The 16,014-nt window shown below is 38.8% G+C and overlaps 1 protein-coding gene and 1 pseudogene across 1 annotated transcript; one reads left to right on the forward strand and one right to left on the reverse strand.

Annotated features, from left to right (window-relative positions):
• Positions 1-5,686: 5,686 nt before the first annotated feature.
• Positions 5,687-7,913, reverse strand: LOC114724943 (uncharacterized). The gene is made up of 4 exons (XM_028911412.1): positions 6,991-7,913; positions 6,750-6,902; positions 6,130-6,535; positions 5,687-5,994 (listed from the first exon to the last, which is right to left on the reverse strand). Exons 1-4 carry the CDS (start codon positions 7,840-7,842, stop codon positions 5,687-5,689), a joined length of 1,719 nt encoding a protein of 572 aa, XP_028767245.1. The 5' UTR covers positions 7,843-7,913.
• Positions 7,914-11,040: 3,127 nt separating this feature from the next.
• Positions 11,041-12,920, forward strand: LOC114724941 (cytochrome P450 89A2-like; annotated as a pseudogene).
• The last annotated feature ends 3,094 nt before the right edge of the window (positions 12,921-16,014 follow it).

A 16,014-nucleotide genomic window follows, 5' to 3' on the forward strand; every position in this document is an offset into this window, starting at 1 on the left:
TTGGGAGGGACCACGAACGTGGGAGCATGAACGCGCGAAGCAACAACTGAACGACGGAAGCGAGGTTAGTATCCAGTGACTATTGTTCGCCTGTGTCTTTGTCCCTCTCCTTTATGCGCCCGGTTGATTTTCCTCTTCCGTTGGATGGCAATGTCGTCGATGGGGGATGGTTTTGAGGTGGAGAGGGTGGCGAAGCATGGAGACGGCGTGGGTATATAGAAAGTGTGGGGGGAAGGACGGTGATCAGAGGGTGAATGCAGGGGAAGGAAAAAACACTGAGGGAGAGGGGTTTGATGGCGTCACAAGTGGGTTAGAGTGATTAGTGTCAGATAAATGGACAATGTTGGAGGGAGATTCGAATAATGGAGTGGATTGATTCTGAGGAAAACGAAGCATTAGTGTGGACAGGAAAGAAATGATTGTTTTGTTGCAAATTATAAGCATGAATGTGTCAAACCCTAAGTTGGTCGTGTAAGTTGATGATGATGGTATTAAGTCTATATATCATTCGACTTTGTTATGTTATCAGTGCAGGTAATGAAGATAAATGAATTTTGCAGCTGGGTCATCTTGTGGGAAGGAGCTGTTCTGTTATTTTCATGTGGGGGGGAAATTTGTGACAAATGGTGAAGGTGAAGTGAGATATAATGGAGGTGGCGTGAGGTTAAGAAGCATTAAGGATGGGCTGACACTTGATGAATTGAGGCTAATGATATCTGAGTGGATTGGTGGCGATGGAAGAAATTATGACATTAAGTACACAGTGGCCTTTGATGAGAAGACATTGATTGACCTTCATGACAATGCTGAAATGTATAACCTCTTTCAATACAATGGGAACAGCGGTCATGTGTATGTCGCCGAAAAAAGACAAGTGGGTCCCCAACCAAGGGACAATGTAGAAATGTAAGTGGAGTTTGTCCTAACTATTTGTTGTCATTTATGAATTTTTCTTGTCATTTGTGTTAACGAGTCTTGTCATTATGAATGCAGAAAAGAGAGATTCATGGGCATGTCACAGCAAACTGAACTGGATGCGTCTCCCATTAGTTTGTGTTGTGATTATGGCTGGCTCAGTGAAGAAAATGCTCGTGAATGTGACAATGATGAAATAAGTGGGCCCCCTAATGTGGATAAATCTATCGGAGCTGAAGATACGGATGGTAGTGAGATGGTTCATGCGGAATGGAGGGGACTTTTAACAGGAGTGGGCCAACGTTTTCCTAGTGCAGATGTATTTCGGGTGTCTGTATACAAGTTTGCACTTGCAAACAAGTTTGTGGCCAAGTATATGAGGAATAGCAAGGAATCATGTCGATAAGGTGTAAAGTTGAGGGTTGTCCATGGAAGCTATGTGCAAATCATGTGGGGAGAGTTGTGATGTGCTACGAGTGACGACATTTATAAACGGCTGGCATGTCCCAAGATAGCTTGGACGTGATGCATAGTGGAAGAGCTAGTTTGAACTCATCAATAATAATTGATGAGATGAGGGATCATGCAGACAAGCGCACTTCTGAGATAAGGAAGAGGTTGAAACGAGAGTATGGGATTGATCTAACATATAAACAGGCTTATAGAGCAAGAGAGAAGTCACTGGAAGACATATATGGCAGGCCGAACAATCATACATGCTCATACCATGGCTATGCGAAAGGATAAAGGAAACAGATGAAAAATCAGTGGCTGAATGGACTGCTATTGGGAACCGGTTTGAGCGTGTTTTCATTGCTTACGGGGCATGCATTGAGGGTTTCTGGGTGGCGCGAGGCATATTATGTATGTTGATGGAACTCACTTAAGCGGACCATACAAGGGGACAATGTTGTCAGCTTCAGCTTATGATGCAGATAACGAGCTGCTGCCATTTGCAATTGCAATTGTGAAGGGAGAAACACTAGATGACTGGACGTGGTTTTTCTATATGATAAAAAAAATCCTGGGTTCTGTGGAAGTAACGATTGTATCAGATCGACACAATGCTATCATCGGAGGAGTGGCATCAATCTTTGGGGGTCAAAGGCATGCCTTTTGTTATAGACACATCAAGGAGAATTTTAGTTCAGAAGTTATGAAAATGAATAAGGGGCAAACAAGGACAAATGGCCGATCAAAGGAGGATGCACTATATTTATTGGATAAAATTGCATACGCAAGGACGGATGAGAAATTTGAGGCAGCAATGGATGACATGAGATCCTTTTCTCCAAGGCTATTTGATTGGCTTATTCATCATGGGGATGTAGATAGGTGGGCTAAAAGTAGGTTCCCATATAAAAGATGGGACAATATTACAACCAATATAGCAGAATCATTCAATGCATGGATGGTGAATGAGAGAAAGCATACTGTACCCCAATTGATCTATGAGCACCGAGAAAGTTGCAAGAAAGCTGCATGCCTCCTATGTGGGTATGACCAAATGGAAGAATTGCGTTGGTCCAAATATAGAGAGTAAGGTGCTGGATATGGTGGCTGGGTCTGACCATATGTATGCTGAAAATTATGGTGGGGGAAGAGTGAAGGTGACAAATCACGTGGAGACCATCGGGTTGATCTTGGACTACACCAATGCAGTTGCAGATCTTGGCAAATGACGGGGATCCCTTGTTCCCATGCTTGTGCTGCCATCAAGATTGTGCACGGCAATGTTTATGATTATATTGATAATTGCTATAAAAAGTCATCACAAGAAAAGATCTATGCTCGCAGTATGATTCCTGTGGTAACAACAGACATGCCTCACCCAAATGACTACTATAGATAGAAAATGTCAGTGAGCAAGTTTTCTTGCTACCTCCCATGACATCCCGACCACCAGGAAGGCCAAAAGTAAACAGGGATGAATCACAGTTCCAGAACAAACGGATATACCACTGTGGAAGATGCCACCAGCCTGGACACACAAGGAGGAATTGCAGAAATCCTAACCCATCATGAAGTTTCGAGTACAGTGGGGATGGGTCATTTTTTGGTGTACATAGTTGTATGCTCCGCCCTTGTCAACTTTTTGGGACTGGGGTTGTAGTTAGGAGCTAGGTGGAGACATTTTTTTGTAAGTAAGCTGATAGTTATTTCAGTGATAACGGAGCATTAAGTGTGGCTAGTATCTTAATGTCCACTTGTTGAATACATGAAAGGAAGTTACTGTTATGGGGATGTTAGCTTTTGTTAATGGCGCATTACTTGTTGTCATTTTAAATTTGTTCTGGTCATTGGCAGTGATGCTATCAGCATAAGCTGACAGCCGTGCTGAACTGATGTTGTAAAATCAGACCAGGTGATCCTTGTCATTATCGCTGTCATATTCGCTTCACTTCGTGTCATTTTTAAATTTGTTCTGGTCTGGCAGTGATGCTATCAGCATAAGCTGACAGCCGTGCTGAACTGATGTTGTAAAATCAGACCAGGTGATCCTTGTCATTATCGCTCATATTCGCTTCACTTGTCATTTTAAATTTGTTCTGGTCATTGGCAGTGATGCTACAGCATAAGCTGACAGCGTGTGAACTGATGTTGTAAAATCAGACCAGGTGATCCTTGTCATTATCGCTGTCATATTCGCTTCACTCGTGTCATTTTTAAATTTGTTCTGGTCATTGGCAGTGATGCTATCAGCATAAGCTGACAGCCGTGCTGAACTGATGTTGTAAAATCAGCAGGTGATCCTTGTCATTATCGCTGTCATATTCGCTCACTTCGTGTCATTTTTAAATTTGTTCTGGTCATTGGCAGTGATGCTATCAGCATAAGCTGACAGCCGTGTGAACTGATGTTGTAAATCAGACCAGGTGATCCTTGTCATTATCGCTGTCATATTCGCTCACTTCGGTCATTTTTAAATTTGTTCTGGTCATTGGCAGTGATGCTATCAGCATAAGCTGACAGCCGTGCTGAACTGATGTTGTAAAATAGACAGGTGACTTGTCATTATCGCTGTCATATCGCTTCACTTCGTGTCATTTTAAATTTGTTCTGGTCATTGGCAGTGATGCTATCAGCATAAGTGACAGGTGTGAACTGATGTTGTAAAATCAGACCAGGTGATCCTTGTCATTATCGCTGTCAATTCGCTTCACTTGTATCTTTTTAATTGTTCTGGTCATTTTTGTTGGATACCACAACAGGTATATTGAAGTAAAATTTAGTGACCTGAACAAAAAAATGAAAACCAATAGCACATGTCCAATGGGGTTGTTGTCAGCATGTTTTTGTGTGGTTAAAACCAGATTCATTCATGTCACTGGGGAATAAATTGGCATCATGGTTCTCAACTATCATACATTTATGGACACCAATCTTTGTTAACATAACAATACAGTAAATTTTTGGTCAGCCTACAATGCACATTACATACAGCAATCTAACAGAGGACAAGTGAATTATGACCTAACATCGAGACACCTAAGACCGACGCCTTTTCTGGACTTTGTGCTCTTGGTTGGTTGTGGTCGTCGAATAAGGGCCAATGCCTCGTCACGTTTTTCATTCTGTTCATGATTGACCAACCACCATGTCAGGTCACACGACGAAAGCCAGCAACTTCTTCCTCTGTGTAGGTAAGGGTCACACCAGGTTCCCATCTTCTCAGCCATCATACATGCATGGTCCCCCCACAATCCCTCCTGTGGACGCAACAATATCAGCACAGTTAGTTAACACATCTGACATGTGCATTTACCCCACAGAAATCGAATTTGACAAAACTGACAGTTATTCTGCTGGGGAACTGCTGCAAATATCATGGGAGACATTGGCTTTTCCCAACCAATCCTGGCTTGAGCCAAGTCCAGTATAATATTGAGCCTCTTCCTCTGCAACAACATTCAGGACCAACATAGAAAGTTTATGATTTTCCAAGTTCAAAACTAGGGTAAAGATAATGAGTTTTTCTTACACAATCATCCACAGCCATTTCCACTGGGTCTTTGATGACAACCTTCTTCTTCTGCTTTCTGTCCTTGGTTCCGAAATGGTTCCTCATGGAGTCTATTACGTGGAAATCCAATGTGCTAGGCTGAATGGCAACGCAAAACCAGTGTTGGCCAACAAGAGCAGGACCAATTATGAAATCACATTCAGCTAAGTTGTAGCCAACGAACTCAGGAAGAAAGAGCTTCTTATATTTTGGGCTTTCCAGGTTGGATCATGTGCCATCATGTTCTGCATGACATGAAATTGTTAATCCATTAACAGAGAACAAGTCATTTCCAATTCAATTGCTGTCATTGGTATTTGCATTTGGAATTATGCAACCTCACCATGAAATCAACATCGAAAATGTGCCTCTTCCCTGGCCCCAACTCTGCCTTCATGTCCTCCATCACTGCCTTGCACACCAAATTAAGCACCTACAGAACACAAGTGAAAACGTCATTCTGGTACAATAATCTCACCAAACATTATCAAACATAATCGTGGGTGCAGGGACAGAGCATTCTTAAATACCCTGTTATTTACTCTGTTCACTCCACCCAGGGAAAACAGCTGTTGTCGGTCTATATCTTCATCAAACATTTTGATGACAGTCCTGCAAACATTGTCAGATGTCAGTGACAGAAAGTATGGTGTTGGGGACATCAATACTTGTCATTCCCATGTATGTTATTGTCATTTTCAATCCTATTGCTGTCATTTTCAGGGCACACTGTGTCATTTAAAAACAAAACACTAGCTACGGATATACTTACATATTCCCCTCTTCCTCTCCCTTGGGTCTACGGGATATTAAAGTGAAAAAGATGTCACTTTCCTCCTTTGGCCTCTTCGTCCTCGGAGCTGCCTTGAATTCTATCCACGGAGATTTAATTGTGGAACTCTTTGCCCTTGTTGACCTCCGAAGGTCAATCGATTTTTCAGGCCCTCCTTCCTCCCCACTGTCACTGCTCACCCATTCTCGATCCAACAGCAAAGGAACATTGGTAGGGGTCATTGTCAGTACATGTGTAGCTTCCTCCCCCTCATCATCTGAATCCCGAACCTCCTTATCATCATCTTCGGCCTCCTCAACCACATAATCATGACTGACTTCCATGTCATCATGGTCATCTTCCTCCTCATCAACCACATGACCTCCTTCCCTGTCATCATGGTCATCTTCCTCCTCATCCTCGTCGTCGTCGTCATCACCTCCATGACCATCACGGTCACCCTCTTCTTCCACCTCCTCAACCATGTAATCATCACTGACTTCCCTGTCATGAAGGTCATGTTGTTCCTCATCCTCATCCTTCTCATCATCTCCTTTGCTGGTTTCATCCTCATCAAGTTCCTCATCTGCACTTCCCGCTGCAACCTCTCTTGCAATCTCCTCCACCACTCGGTCAACATCATCAGCTTCTTCAGCATCGTTACCAGCTGCATCACCAACTGTTTCAACCCCTTCTTTAGCAGTGGCATTCTCATTCCCCATCCCCTTAACTTTGGCGTTCAATCCAATCTGCAATTTGAGTAGCTCATCATCAAGAGCCTTCATTAACGTCCTCTGGCTTTCTTCAAGCTTCTTCACAAAACGAGCCCTCAACTCCTTCAATGCCTGCATACACAGTAAATGAAGATATCAAAAAAATTGTTCACTGTTATCAAATGCCAGTATCTCACTGGTCATTTCTAAATAAAGTCTTGTCATCTCAAGTATCAACCTTGCTAATAGACTGACTTAAACTCAGGTCACGTATATTTTCTAAGTTCCCACATACCGGATCTAAAGACTGCAAAATTGAACTGTCCTCATGTCCTGCTGAGTATACCTCGCTGCCACTGCTTCCATGCAATATTCCCATGCTGCTGCCTCTCTCTTTCTCCACCCTCTCCTTTATCTTCTCCTCGGTCCAATATTCAATGGCGCTTGTTGAACCCCGGTCAACAGACAATCCCAGCGGGAAACGCTCAACAAAATACAGCTGCAAAACCAAATAAAGATAGGTCACACTTCTGCAACAATAACAAAAGACAAAAATATAGTGAACCATAAGAAAAATATTGACTTACCAGCAGCAAATAAAGACACCCTCCAACATTGCAGGTTCCTTTCTTCTTCTTCTTTGTCATCTTCACAAAGTCTCCCATTTCCTTCCACAGGTTCTTGATTATGTACGTTGACCAATCATATTTCCAAAACCCATTCATCGTGTGACGCATCACTTTCAACAAACGTATATGTACAGTTGTGCTTGACCCAGGACATAGAAAAGCTCCAACTGTATAAAGCATAAATAGGAACTCAAAATTGTCGCTTTCTTCCCCAGATAATATCCTCTTCAGTATCTGGGTAAATGGAACCTTCCAATAAGTGTCCTTCAACCTCTTGTATTCCGGGTCATCCTCACTAACATCAGATTTCACTTCCTCCCCACTGTCAGGTACACCTAGAAACTCATGCGCATCTTTTGCCTCAATTGCCTGCCCTTGCCCTCTAATGGTCAAAAAATGCGTTGGTGGGTCATAGCATCTCAACAATGACACAAGTAGATCACGTGGAAGTTGCTTCACATTCACATTAAGCAAGTTCCCAAATCCCATCCTCTGAACTTTCTGCCTCAACCGCCTGTTCTTCTTCACATATTCAGCCAATGATAGAAATCCGGGCAATGAGCACCGGGTGTACAAGGGAACATCATACTTCTTCTTCTCACCTTTCTGTGGCTTCGTTTTCCTTGCCCTCTCATTATACCTATCTTTCTCTTCTTCACTCAGGGCCCTCCATGCCTTCCCCACTTCAATTTTTTCTTCTCTTGCGTTTTTACACTTCTCACCTCGTTTAGCCATATACTCCCTTCTGAACAACACAAGCCCACTGTGGACTCCTTTGCTTGTGGACCCTTCCCCTTCTTCCAACACCATCTCGTATAGTTCTGCAAAGTCATCAAGGTACCATCATTAAATCATAATTTTAATACATTTACTACACATCTAGTTCTTTCCAGATTCGTTATGGTCATTTCCAATTAATTCATTGTCATTTACAATATGGCCATTACAGAGTGACAGTAAGGATGCTGGTATGAATATGGTCGTTTCCAGTTAATTTATTGTCATTACCAATATGCCCATTATAGACTAACAGTTAGGTCAGTACTATGAATATGGTCATTTCCAATTAATTCATTGTCATTTACAATATGGCCATTACAGAGTGACAGTAAGGATGCCGGTATGAATATGGTCGTTTCCAGTTAACTTATTGTCATTACCAATATGCCCATTACAGACTAACAGTTAGGTCATTAATATGAATATGGTCATTCCCACTTAATTCATTGTCATTACCAACATGGCCATTACAGTCTGACAGTAAGGTCATTACTATGAATATGGTCATTTCAAGTTCCTTCATAGTCATTTACCAGTTTGGTATTGTCATTTCCAGTTTATTCATATAATCTTTCCACTCATTCAGACAGTAAGGTCATTACTATGAATATGGTCATTTTAGGTTCGATCATAGTCATTTACCAGTATGTTATTGTCATTTCCAGTTGTTCATATCAATTTTTCCAGTCAATCAGACAATTTTCCTACTGATTTCAAAACCCATTTTTCCAGTTCTCAACTACGTTATTAAAAACAGAATAGCTTGCCATAGCGACTCAGCATAAACCCTTAATCGCCATTCCTGTCATTCACAAACTTCATCGCGTCATATCTAAATATTGCCCTATCATTGATTCCCAGACTCACCCAGAAACGTCGACCACAGCACGAAACTTAAATGCCTGAACTTACCTCACTGAAATGCTGTTGATGCTTGTTAACTGCAATGGTGAATCACCGTGCGCCAACCTTCGTCTTTCCACACAATCAGTCAGACGCGACCACGTTCGCCCTTCGAACAGCACGCCCTTCCACTTCCAACTCCTCTGCTCTCTTACGCACACACTATTTCGGGGTCCTCAACTGTCCAGCTTGCCGGCGTTTTTAGGGCAACAATGGGGATGGTGGAAGCGAGAAACCGGGAAGCACGACGGTCAGTGCAGGAGTGTTCGCGCGCGCCTTCTCTCTCTCCGCTTTCAAACGCTGACTGACAGGGGCTGTTTTGTAATTGTGCAACATTTGCATAATCCCAAATCAGGCAACACTTCCCTATCTGGTAATACATTTGCTTAGCTTCCCATTCTGGCATTTTATTATTTCAGCCTTCTTTATCTGTCATTTTCCCTAATTTTTTTGTGAGAAAGGGAGAAAATTTTTATATGAATATATAATTTTATTCTTTATTTAATATTGTGTTGACTTTGTTCTAATAAGATATAATATATATTAAATAGGGATAAAATTAGAAAGTTGTTAAATTTTAAATGAGAGTTAACAAATTTAAGGTTTTTTTAGTCTATATTAAATATGTTGGAAGTGACTTGTAAATAAGACCAGAGGAGTATATACACACACATATTTACTATTCCAAAATGAATATTGAGAATGAGAAAAATAAGTATTCAAAATATAGAAAATGAAGACTGATTAACTCAAAAAAAAAATTCCAACTAAATATCATTTTCTATAAAAAAAATTAAAATTTCGAAATCTTTAATTATCATTGATATTCTTGATTTCCTCTTCCTCAACCAATACTACTACGTTTCCATTTGTCAGCATGCTTCATATCTATGATTGATAGGTGTCCCTTAAGCATGCCATAACTGGCCTTGAAGGCATAAGGCAAAGGCAGAGATCATACACACACCAAGTTAAAAAGTCACATCAAATTAAACAAGGACAAACATATTTTCATTCGGTAAATATATATATTTTCATCACTGTCTTACTGTTTTTATTTTTTTTAAAAATTCGAATACATATTTTAACTTTACGTTATCCGGCCCTTACATAGTTACATTAACCAATACGCCAGATATACACACACATATACTATTATCTCCCGTCTTTGATATAAGATAGTTAACTAATTTGAGTAGATTAAAAAAATTAGTTAAGTTAGTTGTTTGTAATAAATAGGTGTTGTTTTTTCTAAAATACTCTTGCTTATCAAGTGTTAATTGATAAAATATTTAATATATGCAACTATTACAAAGACTATTTTGAAAAAAATGGATAAATATGATAGACAATGGATCCTTTTGGATTAGCAATTGGAAAAGTAGCTTATTGTCAATTTGACTTTTAAAAAAGTTAGATTGAGTAAAAATTAAATTAGATTATGTGAACTGTGTTTAGATTAGATTTTATAAAAGTTAGTTTGTAAAAATTAAATTGGATAAAAAGTTGTTTAGATTATGATTAAATAAGAGTAAGTTTAGTTTATATAAGTATCAATATGGGTATGAATTTTATTAGATAATGAAAAATAATAAAGAAAGGACTTTACATAATTCAATGAATTTAAATTAATAAGTTTAATTTGTAAAATCACCCAAATGAGTATAAGTTTTATTAAATAATGATAAGTGATTAAAAAATAAATTTACATAATACAATGAATAAGTTTCAGCATATGAGGCGGAGTGGTTTGGATGAAATAATGACAGAATAATGAGGGAGGAGTGAGAGAAAAATAAAAATATGACAATTCCAACTATCCTAAGCACAATTTTCACATGAGTAAGTTACCTCAAATCAACTTAATGTTAAGTGCGTTTAAATCCAGTTTTTTGTCTCAAAGTCCGATGGCCCATAAACTTTTCCAAACAGTCTTTAACTTTCTAAATCGGTTTATCATGAAAATAAGTTACTTTTGGGCCCTCAATCGCTACCCAAACAGAGTGAAGATGAATTGAAATTTTATTTAGAATCAATTGAAAGTTAAACAAATTAAAAGGATGTAGTATTTTAATTAGTTGATAAGTTGACTTTTTGATCCATAACAATATAACATTGCATGCGTTGAAGGGGATAATAGTGATCCTCTTGTTTGAAAATTTTTGCTCTAACTCTCTAACCTATCCTATTCTGGAGATTGGAATGAAAAGAAAAGTTGAGCAAGTTTGAGATATTTACGGAACTGTATGAAGCCACAAGTTTTGTCGTTTACACGTATCGTTGCGTTCTTCCTTGCAACACCCACCACCACACACATCTCAACCTCATTTTCCTGAATCCTCATCTTTTTATCTTCATCCACACCTCTCCCTCCGAAATATATCCGCTCGTTCTCCTAATTCTCATAAGCTTTTCTCACTCAAAATCATCATGGAGGTTTGGTTCGTCGTCCTCGTCTCTATCTCTCTCTGCCTTCTTCTCAGAGCTTTCTTCAACCTTCTCCTTCCTTCCCCCTCCCCTCCCCTCCCTCCTGGTCCTCTTCGTATCCCTTTCATCGGTTCCTTCGTTTTTCTGGAAAATCATTCTCAGAACTCGAACCCATTCTTCGAAGTCTTCACGCCAAGTATGGCTCCATGGTCACTCTGCCTATTGGTTCTAGTCCTGCTGTATTCATTGCTGATCGATCTCTCGCCCACCAAGCCCTCGTTCAAAAGGGCGCCGTCTTCTCCGACCGCCCCAAGGCCCTTCCCGCCGCTAAAATCATCAACAGTAACCAGTATAACATCAGCTCCGCTTTCTATGGTCCCAACATGGCGAGTGCTCCGTCGCAACTTCACATCCGAGATTGCTCATCCGACCCGGATCAGGTCCTTCTCGGGTGCGCGTAAATGGGTTTTGGACGTGCTTCTCAGTCGCCTCAGGTCTGTCTCAGAATCAAGCAAACCCATTAAAGTGATTGACCATATCCAGTATGCTATGTTCTGCTTGCTGGTTTTCATGTGCTTCGGTGAGAGGTTAGAAGACAAGCAAATCAAAGATATCGAATATGTTCTGCGTCGTTTGCTTTTGAGCTTCACTAAGATGAATACACTAAATTTCCTGCCAAGAGCAGTGACTCGAATATTTTTCCGCAAACGTTGGGAGGAACTTCTGCAAATGGTCACGGACAGGGAAAATGTGATAATTCCACTGATAAGAGCGAGGAAGAAAGCCAAGGAAGAGAGGTTAAGCAAATCGAACGAGGACAGTAACAACAAGGAAGGTGAAATCACAGTGTGTTATGTGGACACCTTGTTGGATTTGGAGTTTTCTGAGGAGAAGCGAAAGCTTGAGGAATCTGAAATGGTTTCGGCATGTTCAGAGTTTCTTGATGGAGGCACAGATACAACAGCGACAGCTTTACAATGGATTCTGGCAAATTTGGTGAAGTACCCTCATATTCAACAGAGGCTTGTGGATGAAATAAGAGAGGTCATGGGCGAGAGGGACGACCAGGAAGTGAAAGAAGAAGATCTGAGCAAAATGTCATATCTGAAAGCTGTGATCTTGGAGGGACTAAGGCGTCATCCACCTGGGCACTTTGTGCTGCCACACGCAGTTTCAGAAGACGTGGTTTTGAATGATTACTTGGTGCCCAAGAATGGGACTGTGAATTTCATGGTTGCAGAGATGGGATGGGACCCAAAGGTGTGGGAAGATCCAATGGCGTTCAAGCCTGAGAGGTTCTTGAACAGTGAAGGGAAGGGAAGTGAAGCGTTTGATATTACAGGGAAGAAAGAGATAAAGATGATGCCATTTGGGGTAGGAAGAAGGATGTGTCCTGGGTATAATCTGGCAATGCTTCATTTGGAGTATTTTGTGGCCAATCTGATTTGGAATTTCGAGTGGAAGGCTGCAAATGATAATGTTGATTTGTCTGAGGTCCAAGAATTCACGGTCGTAATGAAAAGCCCATTACAGGTTCTTATATCTCCCAGGCTTTAGTTAGATACATGCAAAATCCATTACAAGATGATGGCATCAGTACCTTAAATTCGTGCTTTTTTTTTTTTACCTAATTAATAAAGGCCATATGTCAGTGTAGTTATATTATCTTTTCTTCCATCAATGTTTTTGTAATGCACGCGAAAATATGAGTTTGTTTTCAATAGGTTTTAGAACAGTCATTTGATTTTGATTTTTTCGTACCTAAGTTCTCTGGTTAATTACTGCGAGCTTGACAGTCTGCCGTTGGATTGAAAGGGATGCGCGCGCGTCAGTTTTGAAGTGTACTCGTTTAGTTTGTGCAAGTTCATAAGCAAAAAATGCTAAATCCTATTATAATTACTATAAGAATTAATTAACTAATTTAAAAAATTTAAAAAATTACTAAATTATTTTAAAATATTATATTTATTATTTTTGTTCAAACTAATTTGCTTAACTTACAAATTGATATATAATATAATAATATATAAGTATTTTTGAGACACCGTGTAAACTATATTCAAGAAATCTTTAAATTTAAGGTATCATAGGAATTGAAGGCTAAAAGATACGTTTGTACTATAAGTTTATACCAAATTTTATTTTAGTATCTTAATTTTAAAAAGTATATTTTTAGTTTCTTAATCTTGATGCCGAAAATCTCATTTAACGAAAAAGTTGACTCAACAAATTCAAATAAGCTTTACATGAAAATAATTATATTAAAGAATTAAAATTTAGAGCATGCTTTACTTTGTTAGCATTTACTTACACACCTTTTAAGTTACCGAGTCAACATATATCTTTCGTCAAATTAGATTAACAGTATTAAAATTAAAAAACTAAAAATACACTTTTTTTTAATTTAAATGACTAAACTGAAACTGGAGATAAATACAAAAGGTTAAATGTATATTTTAGCTTAAAATTAAGACATGCATACAAAGATAAACAGCTTGAGAGGATTAGAAGAACATGCTACCTTTATTGAAGCGTGTAGATAGTTTCTTTTCGAACGAAAAAAAAAAAATCTGTTTTTGTCGTCTTTGTATGGATGCTAACTTTTTTTTTTTTTGGAGTGAAAAGAGAATATATTAAACAATTATGTACAGAGAATTACAAAAGCCACCATCGAAATCGTCGGGTCAATAGCTCTAAGAAGGTCCCCAGGATGCTGACTTTAATTTGCTTGGCAAGTAGGTAATGCCAGCCCACAATGAGAGGCGCAACGTGGCCACAAGAGTATCCCATCGATTTGGGCATTAAATAAAGGAAAAATTACCGTCAGGTCCACATTAAAAAATTAAGTATAAGTAGGTTCTTTAAATTTCATTCACTATTAATAGATTTTAAAATATTTAATATCTATAAATTTGATTTACATGTAGTTTAACTTATAAAAATTAAAATTTCTCAAAATTAATTAGTATTATATTATATGATGCATCATGAATACCATCATCGTGCCATTTCAATTGTTCTCACCCTTCTTTACCAAGTGCTTAGCTTAATTAGGGGGAGAATTTATTATTGAGATAAGGTCCAATTTTATCCTGAAAATATTCGCTTAAGAGCTACTAACTCTGTTCTTTATTATAATAATTTGTTTAACTTTTAATTTGGTCCTAAATATAAGATCCTAATTCACTTTGTCTTTCATATTTATTTATTTTTTCTAAAATAGTCCTTTTAATAGTTATACATGTTAAATATTTCATCAAATGGTAATTCTGGTTGATATACATAATTAGTAAGGATATTTTAGGAAAGACAACATATATTTATAACAAATAACTAACTTAATTAATTTTTTTAATCTTCTTAAATTAGTTAACTAAATCTTATATTAAAAATCAGAGAGCTTGTATATGTATTTGAAAGTTCCTTTGGCAACAGTGTTACTCTGAAAATATAAAAAATATAGCAACGTTGCCCCCAGTTTGAAGTGTTTATTTTTATTGTTAAATTTCAGTGGCAGTAGTTCCACCCAATCCCTTGTGTTCCCCCCCTCTTCTGATGAACCACCGCGGGTTGTCTCTCACTCTTGAATCTTTTCATACCCACGCCATGCTTCCCTCCTCAGGCTTAGCTATCAATCTCTCTCACCCCTCCACCACTGGCTCTCCCCTCCCCACCGGTAGGCTCGGTTTCTTAAATGAAACCAACATGAAAGGGAAGACGTGGACTATGATGAAAAGAAGAGTTTTGTTTAAGACCTGTGTTTAACACTTGGGCTGCTTAGCAACTAGCCTATGCTGAGAGTACTATAACATGTTGTCCCCGCAACTATTAATCCTGAAAATATATTTGAAATGGAAAGCATGGAAGTGGAAGGCAGTAACTGTGGTGGGAGGTGGGAGATGTTAAGGGGCTGCTTTTAAACAAAAAAATTAAAATAGATTTGAAACAGATCAACCATTCCCTGCATATAAAATCAGTTTGATTTCCTTTCCTTGTTCATTAGATATAGCTGTTCACCGAGCTGATTGTTTCCCATATTTCATCCTTTGAGTCTTGGCAGGAAAAGAATTACAAGCATGTTATCATTAGCAGCTAATCTAATGCCTATGGCTCTTTGAAACCAGTCTCATAAAAAATTCTGAGATTACGTATTTGATGATGTTAAAGTTTTGAACTTCTGATAACTCCGCTCTTATTTCTCAATAATGGGCAAAAACATGGAGTTTCAGGATGTTGTGAGTTTCTCACAAAGTAATAGAAGCAGAGAAATTTGATGCCTTCACTCGCGGCCGAAATGGAAGATCCTGATCCTCTACTGTTCATCGTTGGCCATTCCTTCTAAGCAATCAAAAGTGAGAAGGGCGAGAGAGATTGGTAGGTAAGCCTGAGGAGGGAAGCATGGTGTGGGTGTGAGAAGAATATTAGAGGGGATCGACGGCAGTTCGTCAGAAGAGAGAGGAAAGGAATCGACCAGGTGGAACATAGTAGTGTGCCACCTAAGACATCAGTTAAGTTTAACCGTCAAAATTAACATTTTAAAACTGGTTGGATGACGTTGCTATGTTTTTCACACTCTTGAGATAATATTGTTCTTAAAAAAATTTTCAAATGCCCACAACTTCTGAACGAATATTTTCAGGGCAAAATTAAACTTTATTTCTTTATTATTTAGAGGGAGAATACTATGGGTCCCACGTTGGGTAACCTGCCTTTAAAAAACTGGTTTTTGTTTTTACTTTTAGCTAGAAAAAAAAGGGACTTGTAAGGTTTTGGGTTTTTCAACTTCTCCATGAACAATACTCCCTTCTAATCATATTTATAAGTTTTAAATTTAAGAAGAGATGTGATCTATTTTATAAGTTTCAATTTGAG

Source organism: Neltuma alba, unplaced genomic scaffold (assembly GCF_004799145.2).
Source record: "Neltuma alba isolate B1F8T4 unplaced genomic scaffold, ASM479914v2 tig00012206_pilon, whole genome shotgun sequence".
Taxonomy (NCBI): Eukaryota; Viridiplantae; Streptophyta; class Magnoliopsida; order Fabales; family Fabaceae; genus Neltuma; species Neltuma alba.